General features: G+C 39.1%; 1 protein-coding gene across 15 annotated transcripts in view; it reads right to left on the bottom strand.

Annotated features, from left to right (window-relative positions):
- Window positions 1–14,176, bottom strand: part of SUGCT (succinyl-CoA:glutarate-CoA transferase) — a 723,305-nt gene that overhangs the window by 626,268 nt on the left and 82,861 nt on the right. For all 15 annotated transcript variants that reach the window (XM_054237014.2, XM_054237011.2, XM_002751352.7 and 12 more), the window contains one exon: window positions 5,163–5,254. In XM_054237014.2, coding sequence (XP_054092989.2) covers window positions 5,163–5,254 — 92 coding nt within the window. The remainder of the gene's footprint in view (window positions 1–5,162; window positions 5,255–14,176) is intronic.

The raw sequence follows: 14,176 nt of genomic DNA, 5'->3' as shown, positions 1-14,176 counted from the left end.
CACAAACACACACTTCCATGCCCAAGCCTCTAGGGTCATACTACTCAAGAATTTTCCAATGTTATTAATCCTCAAGAAAAAATTAAAGATGCTTTATTTTCCAATTTGATGTATTATCTGCAACATAACATATCACTTAATTTCATTCACTTTTCTGTTCTTTTTAGTTTCTAATTTTTCCATGCATACACATCTAATCTAGGAAGGAAATCATTCCTTACAGAGTAACTTATTATGGAACCTAATACAACACTACACATATGGTCAATACATCTTTGTTCATTGATTGCTCAGTATAATTATTCTTGATATTCAAGTGTGCCTAGATTTATGGTTGAATTGTTACTCAGAACACATATCTCATATGTCTGGGTCATTTACTTTTCAGAATCTTTCATACTAATTGATTTCATTCCCAATCTCTTCATATTCTATATGCATTTTAAAAATGATGATAAACAGATGACAGAGAGATGATAGATAGATAGATAGATAGATAGATAGATAGATAGATAGATAGATAGATATGGAGAGATAAAGAGATAGATAGATCCAGACATGGTGGCATGTGCCTTTGGTCCCAGCTACTCAGGAGGCTGAGTAGGGAGGTTGAGGCTGCAGTGAGCCATAATTACACCACCTGAGCAACAGAGTGAGACCTTACCTCAAAAAAAATCACATAATATGGTATCAGACATTCATTTATTCAATATATATTTATTATTTAGTCAGACTCTGTTCTATGCATAAAGTAGTGACCAAATAAAAAACCATGGTCTTTCCCATGAGGCTTATATCTTACCAAGGCCCATTTTAGGCAGTCAGTGAACAGATAGCAGTAAATTAGAGCCAGAACCCCAAATTCTTTATCTGAGTGCTCTCCCACTCTTCCAAATGGTCTATTTGCACACTGTAACACATACCAAGCATCATGCAGAAGCAAGATGCAAATAAAACAGACATCAGGATCACTCTGCAAGTATCATGGAGAGTGAAAAGAGTACAAGCTACAGAAGTCAAGCAAATCTGGGTTCAAAGTTTGGCTTTGCCACTTCACATATCAAGTTATGTAAGCCTCTAAGCTTCAGTTATAGAATTTATCAATAAAAGGCCAGTCTTGCTGGCTCATGCCTGTAATCCCAGCACTTTGGGAGGCCAAGGTGAGTGGATTGCTTGAGGTCAGGAATTCGAGACCACCCAACATGGTGAAACCCGATCTCTACTGAAAATACCAAAAAAAAAAAATTAGCAAGGCATGGTGGCATATGCCTATAATCCCAGCTACTGGGGAAGCTAAGGCAGGAGAACCACTTGAACCCAGGAGGTGGAGGTTGCAGTGAGCTGAGATTGTACCACTGCACTCCAGCCTAGACAAAAAGAGTTAGACTCTGTCTCAAAAAAAAGAAAGAAAAAAAAAAGGACTTCATCAATACTCACCTGGAAGTATCAATGTGAAGATCAAAAGAACTAATAATATATGTAAAATGTCTATCATCTATCTGGCATAGTGTAGATATTCAAAACATATTCTCTTTTTGTCCATAATCAAATATAATCTAATCTGACAACACCATAGCATGCTTAAAAGGCTGGATTTTAGATTTAGTAAAAGTTAACAGTAACTAGTTTACCTTAAATCACATGATAAAGACTGCTTTCATAATATTTTCCCTATTTTTTTTTTTTTTTTGAAACTGAGTCTCTCTTAGACACCCAGGCTGGAGTGCAGTGGCACTATCTTGGGTCACTGAAACCTCTGCCTCCCAGATTCAAGCAATTCTTTTGCCTCAGCCTCCCAAGTAGCTGGGATTATAAGCATGGGCCACAATGCCTGGCTAATTTTTGTATTTTTAGTCGAGATGGGATTTCACCATGTTGGCCAAGCTGATCCTGAACTCCTGACCTCAAGTGATCTGCCTGCCTCAGCCTCCCAAACTGCTGGGATAACAGGCAAGTGCCATGGTGCCCAGCCCCTATACTATACATTTAGATATGCCCCCTTTCGTATAAAAATTACATTATTATTACATTATAGGGAAAAAAACATGCATTTTGAGTTTTTTCATTGTAATACTTGTCTATATCTTTGGAATATCACTTGATTTACAGGCAGAAATATATAAGATTATCACTAAAAATATATTTATATATAATAATGTATTAAATAATGTATTTAATAAATTTGTATATAACAATGTATTAAATAACATATTAAATCCACAAGCAATAAGTTTGGCCACTGTTCCTTACCTTCCCAACCACATTTGGCCCCACTTCTTTATTAATTCACAATAATTTAGTGACACTGCCCTTCTTTGGGCTCTTCAAAACTACCAGACTCTCCAGCATCTAGATGACATGAAATACCGTGCATTACTCTCTAATGCTAATTAGCTAATGGTTAACAGGATCCCACTCTGACTATAGAGATGCCTTCCCTGACCAACGGCCCTGATAAAGTTGGGCTCCACTGTGTAGGGTGATATGGAGAAGCCTCCTGATGTCAGAGAAGCCTGGGTTCCAATCAGTCATCTGACAACATGGAGTTATGCTACAGCACAGATACACGGCTGTGCAGTTAGAGAAATGTTCGTACACAATGTATATAATTGGCAATTGTGCGTGTGCATTGGCTGGTTGAAAGTATTAGCCAAGGCTTTCAGAAGTGATCTTTCCTATACAATCTCCACTGAGAGGCTTAGGAAATTATTAATATATTCCTGATGAGATAAGGGAAAACAACTTTCTTAAGCGGGACTCCCAGCATGGACTGATTCTTTTCAATCTGCTTTATCCTTGGCTGCCAAACCACACTTTGTGGAGATCTTTAGAAGCATAATAATGGCCTGAGGCACACTGCTATATATGTTCATAGCACCCTGTACACTTCTTCAGAGTTCTTTTTATTTACATGTAATAAATATTTTCTGTTAATATTTGTTTTCCCCACTTAATAGTTACAGGAAGGTAAGGGCTTGTGCCTGTCCTGTTGCCTGCTTAATCTCCAGCACCTACCACCATTCCCATCATACGGTAGGAAACAGATGCAGTAACTACTTACTAGGTGGATGAGTAACTGAATTAAGGAGTGAAAGATGTGTCCATGTGAAATAAATACAGTATGAGAGTTAAGTTTACTTAATGTAATACCTGGAAAGTATATAAAGCAATGTTTGGCACATACCAAGCACTCAATAAATGTTATTTGCTCACCTAGAACAAAAATCACCCAAGTAGGGTAATACAAGAGATAAAAGCTGTCATTGACTGGAAAATCATAAGGTTGAGCTATACTGTGTAGTTATCCCTGTTAGACCACAGTACAATGTACTAAAGGAACTATAGTGATCACCCATCTCAGCAGTTTTTCATTTAATTCATTTTATCATTTGAATATACAAATATTTAAATCCCATATCTTTTCACATATTCCTAATTGAGTTCAACACCCTTAAATAAAAGCATTCACAGTAGAGAATGTCTTGGCCTTATGAGACTCTATGGAATTGAGCAATGAGAGAAATGTTCATGCTCTATTCTCTCCATGGATGGAAAGAAAACTGGTGCTCTTAAATATTTTAAGGAAAGGCCAGCAGGGCACAGTGGCTCACGCCTGTAATCCCAGCACTTTGGGAGGCCAAGATGGCTTGGGCCCAGGAGTTCAAGACCAGATTGGGCAACATAATAGGACAGCATCTCTGCAAAAAATTTAAAAATTAGTCAGGTGTGGTGCCACGTACCTGTAGTCCAAGCTATGTGGGAGTTTGAGGTTGGAGAATCTATTGAGCCCAGGAGGCTGCAGTGTGCCATTGAGGCTGCACTCCAGCTTTGACTGAGACCCTGTCTCAAAAAAACAAAACAAGGCCAAGTGCCGTGGCTCATGCCTGTGATCCCAGCACTTTAGAAGGATGAGGTGGGTAGATCACCTGAGGTCACGAGTTCAAGACCAGCCTGGGCAACATGGTAAAACTCCATCTCTACTAAATATACAAAATTAGCCAAGAGTGGCTGTACATGCCTATAATCCCAGCTACTTGGGAGGTTGAGGCAAAAGAAGCACTTGAACCCAGAAGATGGAGGTTGCAATGAGCCAAGATGATGCCACTGCACTCCAGTCTGGGCAATAAGAGGAAGACTCTGTATCAAAAAAATAATAATAATAAAATAAACAAAACAAAGCAAGGGCCAATCACGTTTTTCCTAAATGTGTGAAAATGAAATGAAGATGAAAGTGCAATAACTTTATATTTCAAGAAATGAAAACCTCAATAGCTCTTTGAAATTAATAAACAGTAAATCTCATAATCAGAAATTAGAGACAAAGGGAAATAATTCATTGATTAGTAAAATTAAATAAATAAAAGGAAGACTGCAAAAGACTTCAGGTCACTCTGCCTCAGTCTATTTCAACACTACAGCAAGCAATATTTCCTGAAGAATTAACTAGAGGAAGTGATTTAGGGAATGAATACCTACTAAAACAAGTTTTGTAAGGTCATGAATCCTGCTTGTTTTGAAATAGATGTCTTTACGCATTCTTACTTATTAGACTTTCACACCTACATTTTGGCCATCTAAACACTTGTTAGAAACTTCCCAACCCACTATCAGTGGAGAGGAATTATTATAAAATCAAATTAATTACTTCACTGTCAGAATCTAATGCACATTGACAAATCAGACACATTTAAACCTGAGGCTTTAAGCAACACATTTAAGAAACCCTCTGCTATGTATACATGCCAAATGAAGGCACTCTAGTAGAATGGACATCTGTGGTCTAGTCTAGTTAACTTTTATTTCAAAGAAGGAATATTCCTAAATCACATAAAGTTGCCTATATTAAGCTTGAATAACATAATAAATATGGAAAATGTGTTCACTAACTAATCTATGGCTTCTTGCTAAAAACACTGCTCTTTTCCATGTGGCCAAATTGATGTTTAGCCTCTAATACATTTGTAATGAATGCTTCCCATTTTACTTTCATAAGTCATTCTTTCCCTTGTTTCTTTCTAAAATTATTACTTTCAATGGCAAAAACAGCAACTACTTTTGCCCCAACCCAATAACTCGTTTAATCCTATGGGATAGTGCAAAGTAAAATCCCTTTGGAATACGTAAGGGAAGAAATTATGAATATTCTAAAGAAGGATACCTACCTCAGGCCCCGTGATGTGCATCAGACCAGAAACAGCAGAGGCAACAGCATCATAACCAGCTCGCTGAGAAATTGGACCTGTTTGACCATACCCTAAAACAACAAGAATAAACATATTCAGCACTACACAGGGTGTGCTAAAATCATTGTACAATAAATATAGTGTGTTAAAACCATTTCTATCCAGAAATCCTGCAGCATTTTAAGACTATTAGATATATACTATTCCTTGAAGAAGGCAGTGAGAACTCATTACAGTGCTCTATCCTGGCTATTCTGTTTGCTTGTTTCTTTGTTTCTTTGTTTGCTTGTTTCTTTGTTTGTTTGTTTGTTTGTTTGTTTGTTTGTTTGTTTGTTTGTTTGAGATGGAGTCTCACTCTGTTGCCCAGGCTGGAGTGCAATGGCAAGATCTTGGCTCCCTGCAACCTCTGCCTCTCAGTTTCAAGCGATTGTTCTGCTTCAGCCTTCCAAATAGCTGGGACTACAGGCACATGCCACCACACCTGGCTAATTTTTGTATTATTAGTAAAGACAGGGTTTCACCATGTTGGCCAGGCTGGTCTCAAACCCCTGACCTTGTGATCTGCCCACCTCAGCCTCCCAAAGTGCTGAGATTACAGGCATGAGTGGCCTACCCTGGCTATTCTTAAAGAAAATCAGAGGCTGGGTGCAATTTAAAATTTGGACTAAATAAAACAATTACATCAACTAAATGATTTTTAAGATTACAAAGAGAAGGTATCACATTTTTTTTTCTTTTCTTTTTCTTTTTTTTTTTTTTTTTTGCAATCAGCAAGAATCAACAGAACACAAGAAAGATTTTCTTACTGCTTCCCTCAGTCCTGGTGCTTATTGCTACATTATAAAGACTGTATCAGGTCAGGCACAGTGACTCACGCCTATCCCAGGACTTTGGGAGGCCAAGATGGGAGGATCACCTGAGGTCAGGAGTTTGAGACCAGCCTGGCCAACATAGTGAAACCCTATCTCTACTAAAAACACAAAAATTAGCTGGCCGTGGTGGTGGGTGCCTGTAATCCCAGCAACTGGGGAGGCTGAGGAAGAAGAATCACTTGAATCCCAGAGGCAGAGGTTGCAGTGAGCCAAGATTGTGTCACTACTTTAGCCTAGGCAATAGAGCAAGACTCCATCTCAAAAAAAATAAAAATAAAAATAAATAAAGGCTGTATCAGAAGCTACATGAATCTGTCTCCAACAAGCAGAGTAGCGCAATGAAGAGCTTTCCATACGCATGAGCTACCTGATGATATTCGCTGCATGTGCTGGTTTAGGAAGGCCATGAAAGAGTTGCCTGCTAGCCTTGTTTCTCCGGCCACCTGGAAGACTCTCCCTCAACCTTTTATAAAAGAGCACCCTCATTATATATGTTGCCACAGTGCTTATCATAACAGAAATGTAAAACAGTTATTTGTTAGACTTATTTTGTCTCCTCCCTACTGAAGTGTACACTCTAGAATGTTTTTCTGTTTGGTTCACTGCTGTATCCTCAGCCTCTAGAACAGTGTTGAATAACCTTTATTGAAGGAAGGAATGAATACAAAAATATTTTATATAAAAATAATGTTTTGGCTGGATATGGTGGCTCATGCCTATAATCCCAGAATTTTAGGAGGCCAAGGAGGCCAGATCACTTGAGGTCAGGAATCTAAGACCAGCCTGGCCAACATGATAAAACCCTGTCTCTACTAAAATTACAAAAATTAGCCGGTGTGGTGGCATGCACCTGAAGTCCCAGCTACTCGGGAGGCTAAGACTGAGAATCACTTGAGCTTGGGAGGTAGAGGTTACAGTGAGTCAAGATGGTGCCACTGCACTCCAGCCTGGGCAACAGAGTGAGACCTGTCTCAGAAAATAATAATAATAACAATAAAAATTAAAAAAAACAAATAATCTATAAAAAGTAAATAAAGGAAACTATAGAAGTGAATGATAATCACCGATTAATGTACCCAGATGCATTCACCACCAGAACTGATCTTTGTTACAAATAAGAGTATGTAAAACAAACTCCACAGATGAAATTATCACTCAATATTAAAGAATTAAAAGATCTTTCTTGAATTAATTGCTAAAATAAAAAAATAACTAAAATAGTTCAATATTATATTTATAATTACTGATGATAAAAAAGGTATTAAAACATGTCTCTGCTTATGTTTTAACTTAGAAAATGTCAAATAAAAATAGATCGAATATATAATAAACCCACAGTTGGGCGCAGTGGTGCAAGCATGCAATCCCAGCACTTTGGGAGGCCGAGGTGGGCGGATCACGAGGTCAGGAGATCAAGACCATCCTGACCAACATGGTGAAACCCCATCTCTAATAAAAATACAAAATATTAGCTGGGCATGGTGGCGCGCGCCTGTAGTCCTAGCTACTTGAGAGGCTGAGGCACAGGAATTGCTTCAACCCAGGGGACGAAGGTTGCATTGAGCTGAGATCGCACCACTGCACTCTAACTTGGTCACAGAGCAAGACTCCATCTCAAAAAATACACACACACACACACACACACACACACACACACACACATACACACACATATATATAAAATAAACCCATCAGTCAACTTCAATAATTATTCGTGGTCAATCTTATTTCCACCATGCCTATTTTTCAATTAGAACTATTACATGAAGAAAAAACAAAATCATTTTTTTCAATTCATATTATTTTTTTTTATTTATTTTTGAGACTGAGTCTCACTCTGTCACCCAGACTGGAGTACAGTGGCACTGTCAGGGCTCACTGCAACCTCACTGACTGTGTTCTAGCAATTCTCCCACCTCAGCTTCCCGAGTAGCTGGGACTACAGGCATGCACCACTACGCCTGGCTAATTTTTGCATTTTAGGTAGGGATGGGATGTCACTATGTTGCCCAGGCTGGTGCTGAACTTTTGAGCTCAAGGGAACCACCTGCCTTGGCCTCCCAAAGTGCTGAGATTACAGGCATGAGCAACTGCGCCCAGCCACATAAAACCATATTGAAAAAACTCAAATGTCTTGATTCAGGTAAATTCCAGTTTTGTCTCCCAATATCAACAACAAAACTTATAAATTCTTAATGATTACTCTCTCAGTCTTTAGAAAAGCAAAAATGGAACATGAAGTAAATAAAGAGAAATAAACTATAAGTCAACATTCTCTGTACAGAAACAAATTAACAGCAAGCTTTAGAGAATGAGTTCCAGGGCAGGCAGCATACTGCTGTTAAGGGCACCCTGGCCCGGGATTCCAGTCTTCAAAGCAATGGTTTTCAAACCACAGGCAGTCCCCAGCATAAAACAATTATCCAGGAACAGAGAGAAGCTGCCAATAGCAGGAAGGCCTGTGCACCGTGAACCACCTGTTATCTCAGCAGGAAGTCACAAAAAGGAATTAAGTTTCAGTTCACTCTAGGTTTGGAAAATCAGGTGCTTCTGGCGAGAAGCCTAAATCCCTCAAATGGGACAAACCCAGATCCCTCACCATCAGTGCAACTCTAAATGGACTCTTCTAGATAAAGGCCTACAGGAAAACTTCTCTTTCTGTTCAGCTTAGAAAAAGGGAGAAACACAAATATCCTAATTACTGTAAATTACAACTTCTAGTATTACTATTAAAGAGAAAAGGAATAGTTGCTCTTGTTGGAAGCAGTAAAGTATAGTGAAAAAGAGGAGTTTGGGGATTAAAAAAAATCTAAATTCAAATTATAGCTCTGACAACTATTAAATCTTTGACATTTATTCAATCTCCCCAAGACTCAATGTCTTCATCTGTAAAATGGCAATATTCAGATTTATCACGTAGATTTCTTATGAGGATTTAATTTGATTAGATAACACAAGCAAAATGAATTTTACATTGAGAGTGAAATATACAGTTACTAAAGATGAATTAATCAATATATTAATACTATATTAGCTTAACTTTTATGCAAAATCTTGAGAATAACAAAAAGAAAACTGCCCTGAGGTATGTCAAATGATGACAACAGACATCTAAGTATTGAAATTCTGTTGTTTAATAAGCCATGAAAATTGAAACATTTTGTAGTTGAAACCTTGCACTTATTCATAATAGCGAAGAAGCTGACAATAATAATAAACCTATATATTCTATAATGAGTGAAAATGTATTCCACCTTTTCACCTTATACTTACCATAACTATTTAAATACTGACTACCTGTACTATCAACAAATATTTATGAGAATAAATAAACAGAATAAAGCAGAGAATGGACATCAAAATGGGATTATGCATGTCAGTTCTATTTTATATATAAGTAGAGCTAAGAAAAATCAGAGAAGTTATGGAAAATCAGAGAGGAGCACCTAACACACATTTTCTTTCTCTTTCTCCCTCATCTTTACCACTTAGTAAGTCACATTCATTTTAAGGAGCAACCTCGCCATCTTGTGGTATTTATGGACACTGAATGCAACATGTGAATTTCTAGACCCAAGTAAAAATGTACAGGGAGGAAGCTAAGGGGAAAAGATTTATTATCTCTTAATATTTTCCCTGACTGCCATATGATCTGGCCTGCCTACCCCATTTTTCTTCATAATCATGTCTAACTTTGTGTTTTCCCTCTCTCCCTAACCTCTACCTTAGAAAGCCGGAGCTACCACTGGTGCTCTTGTTTTCTGTAATTCCTATGACACCTCCCATCAGTGCTCAATGCACTGTCTGTTAATGGTTACCCTTTTGGAGGTCACAGGTCCCTTTGACAAACTGGTAAGAAGCTATGAACTCTCCTCAGAAGAAAGTAATTCAACACATGCTCATATCTTAGAACCCCATTCATTAACCCCTGCTGCCCTGTGTTATGAATCAGGTTAAGTACCTTCACTAGGTCATCACTGCTCCAGGCCTGGAGCACCTCAATTATCCAAACAATTCTCCCGACAGGGATCTGTTCAAGGACAGCTGTGAGGCTTCCAAGCAAGGAAGAGACTCAGGATGAGGCCTTTACTTGGTAATAAAAAAAAAGAGACAACAAAATAAAGTATCTTTCATCTAGATTATTTCATTAGCCACCTATTTCTGCCCTGAGGTATGCAAATGAATACCCTACCTCATTCTTGACTCTTGTGATCACTGTGACTGACTGATTGTGATCAATGTCCCTACCTCATTCTTGACTCTTGTGATTACTGTGATTGACTGATTGACTGACTGACTGATTGACTGATTGACTGAGACAGGGTCTTGTTCTGTTACCCAGTCTGGAGTGCAGTGGTGTGATCTTGGCTCACTGAAGCCTCAAATTCCTGGGTGGAAGCAATCCTCCTGCCTCAGCCTCCCAAGTAACTGTGACCACAGGAGTGCACCACCACATCCAGCTAATTTTAAATTGTTTGTAGAGATAGGGTGTTGCTTTGTTGCCCAGGCTAGTCTTGAACTCCTGGGCTCAAGCAATCCTCCCACCTCAGCTTCCCAAAGTACTGGGATTACAAGCATAAGCCATCATGCTCAACCATACAGTGACCTTTTGATAAGGTAAATCAAAAGGCCGGGCATGATGGTTCATGCCTGTAATCCCAGCACTTTGGGAGGCCAAGGCGGGAGGATCATGAGGTCAGGAGTTCAAGACCAGTCTGACTAACATGGTGAAAGCCTGTCTCTACTAAAAATACAAAAATTAGCTGGGCATGGTGGCGCATGCCTGTAATCCCAGCTATTCAGGAGGCTGAGGCAGGAGAATCACTTGAACCTGGGAAGGGGAGGTTGCAGTGAGCCAAGATCATGCCACTGCACTCCAGCCTGGATGACAGAGTGAGACTCTGTCTCAAAAACAAAAAAGAAAGAAAGATAGAAAAGGTAAATCAGTGTACTACTTCCCTGCCTAAAGGTCTCTGGAGATTTTCCAAATCACTTGCAACAAACCTCTACTCTTTATCCTGGCTTAGAGGGCCCTATGTGGCTTGGTTACCACCTGCTCTTTGGCCTCAGCTTGTCTGTTTTCCCAGTGCCCTCTCTTGGGTCCCACTGGTCTTTTTAGTGTTCTCCACAGCTTATTCCCATGGTGGGGCCTTTGCACTAACAAAGGGCCCTTGCACTACCTTTGTACTTCCCTCCAATCTTCCTAATTATTTGACCTGCCAAATAACTCCCAAATCCATCCAGCCTTTCATGTCCTATATCCTTCTCAGAGAAGCTTTCTCTAACACCCAATCTAATATAGACAACTAGGAATTCTCTAGCATTTCATATTTTCATTCTCTCTAAAGTACTTATCACTAGCAAATACTTTTATCTTTTTGATGGCTACCTCTCTCTCCTCTAGAATGTTGGTATTCTGAAGCCTGTGACCAAGGTGACTGTTCTCTGCAAAGCTTTAGCACCTAGAATAATGTCTACCTATAACTTAGCAAAAGCATGTTTAATAAATGAATGAATGTGAATATATAAGCCTGGGAGTAAAAACAACACTTGTTACAAGTGGCTATAAGACAGAAATAAACCTCTGCTTCCTCCAGTGATATCTGAAACAACCTACTGAGGGTAGAGGCAACTGAGTTTCTGAGGCTCAACTGTTGACATACCCCAACAGTCCATATTTGGTCCCCTCTCTTCTCATTCTCATCTCTCTAATGAATCTCATCCCTTCCATGGCTCTAAACAAGATACTGGCAATCCCCATATCTAGAATAGCAATGACAACATTTATCAAGTTATTGTGTATTAGACACCTTGTTAGACTTCTGTCAGATTGTTTAATTCACACAACAACCTTATGAATTATGTGCCATTATCCCCTTTCTACAACTATAACGAGACATGGAAAGGTTAACTAACCTACCCAAGGTCACACAGATAGGAAGTAACAGAGCTGGGATTTGAACCCAAGTCTGAGTCCTTATGTTTATATATATTTGTACATGTACAGACGTCTCTACCAGAAAGTCCAAGGTAATGCAAGCTGACAACCCCTAAGCAGAACTTATCCCACTTAAGCCACACTCACATGCCACCAACCCAGACTGCTCCTTCTACATTCTACATTTACTAATTCAAACTGAAGGAAACCTAAGGGCCATCCCGGACTCTATTCTTTTACTTCCTGCCTATATCCAATTAATCACTAATTCCTAATTATTTGAACTGCCAAATAACTCCAAATTCATCCAGCTTCTCATGTCCTGCAATAGCCTGCTTACTGCTTCCCCGTCTCAGTTTATTCCTCATGTGGCTACAAAAGCCTTTTGAATTTGCAATTCTAATCAAGATATTTCCATATTAAAATTCTTAGGAAATTTCCTGTAGGATAAAAATAACAGTTCCTCAGCAAGACATACTGAATTGTTTGTGACCTAGCCCCAACCCACTCCCTATATCTTATCTCTGGCCACCCCTTCAAAATAACTCATACTTAGAATAGCTGTTCTTCAGATATGCAAACTCCTTCATTCCTCTGGGCTTCTATACAAACCATTTCACTTGTGATCCCCATTGCCATTGTTTGTCAGTTCAAGGACAGCAGGACAGCTCAAACCTAGCACTGTTTTGTTTTGTTTTGTTTTGTTTTGTTTTGTTTTGTTTTGTTTTTGAGATGAGTCTCACCCTATTGCCCAGGCTGGAGTGCAATGGTGCTATCTCAGCTCACTGCAACCTCCACCTCCTGGGTTCAAATGATTCTCCTGCCTCAGCTTCCTGAGTAGCTAGGATTACAGGTGCCCGCCACCACGCCCAGCTAATTTTTGTATTTTTAGTAGAGACAGGCTTTCACCATGTTCACCAGGCTGGCCTTGAATTCCTAACCTCGTGATCCGCCCACCTCAGCCTCCCATGAATCACCATGCCCGGCCTCAAACGTAGCACTTTAAGATATAGACCTGGTCAATGATGGGTTGTTAGGGACAAGAAAGAAGCTGTTTTCAAAGAGGACTGAAATGTATCCTGTGAGTTCAAAAACAGGTGTATATTTAAGTAATACCATTGTTATTAGCTAGAAGGTTAATATTTATATTCTAGAAAGTAAAGAAACTCCAACAATAGACTGTTTACCTGAAAGGAGAACAAAATGCAATAAAATGTTTCATAGTAATAATGTAATTCTTCAAAATGCATACCTGGATTCTGTTTATTTCTCTACTCATTTTCTAGTGTAGGATGTTTCTGAATTAAAATGATGAAGTATAAACTCATGATGTATTTTTTTTTTTGAGATGGAGTCTCGCTCTGTCACCCAGGCTGGAGTGCAGTGGGGTGATCCAGGCTCACTGCAACCTCTATCTCCCGGATTCAAGTGATCCTCCTGCCTCAGCCTCTCAAGTATCTGGGACTACAGGCACATGACACCATGCCTGGCTAATTTTTGTATTTTTAGTAGAGACAGGGTTTCACCATGTTGTCCAGGCTGGTCATGAATTCCTTACCTCAGATGATCCACCCACCTTGGCCTCCCAAAGTGCTGGGATTACAGGTGTGAGCCACTGAGCCCAGTGTATATTATTTTTTTAATATTTACTTTCTTATGAATCCATTAAAAGGCCTAGAAGCAAAGACTGACCCAGTACCACTGAGATGACTACTATCAGACAGTGGTAAGTAAATACGACTTCCCACTAAAAGGAACTAAGAGTCCTTGAAGAAATGGCTGATTCCAGAATGGGGCAGGAAATGTACAAAATGATGCTGGAATACCTTGTTATACCAGAAATCAAGGAAGCTATCAAAGATTATTGGTCATGTCAAAAAGATGCCGCAGCCAACCAGAAAAGGACTTTGCTGGCCTGAGAATGTGAGCATCAAGAAGGATAATAATTGCAATAAATTGAAGCACATCAAACATACTCAATACCATGGGTTCATAATGATATTTACCAAAAAAAAATAGCCACCCCTGGTAGAGCCTAGGGGAAGTATTATGATGATTGGTAAATAAAAGGTATGTGCATCTCTCCTACCTGTACCTCAGAGCAATCAAACAGCCAATGAGAGAAAAAGTCTCCTTAAAAGTTTCCCAACTAACATATGAAGAAGGAATGATAGAACTAGAAT

The sequence above is a fragment of the Callithrix jacchus genome, chromosome 11 (genome assembly GCF_049354715.1).
Source record: "Callithrix jacchus isolate 240 chromosome 11, calJac240_pri, whole genome shotgun sequence".
Classification (NCBI taxonomy): domain Eukaryota; kingdom Metazoa; phylum Chordata; class Mammalia; order Primates; family Cebidae; genus Callithrix; species Callithrix jacchus.
This window is presented reverse-complemented; position numbering and strand designations above follow the sequence as displayed.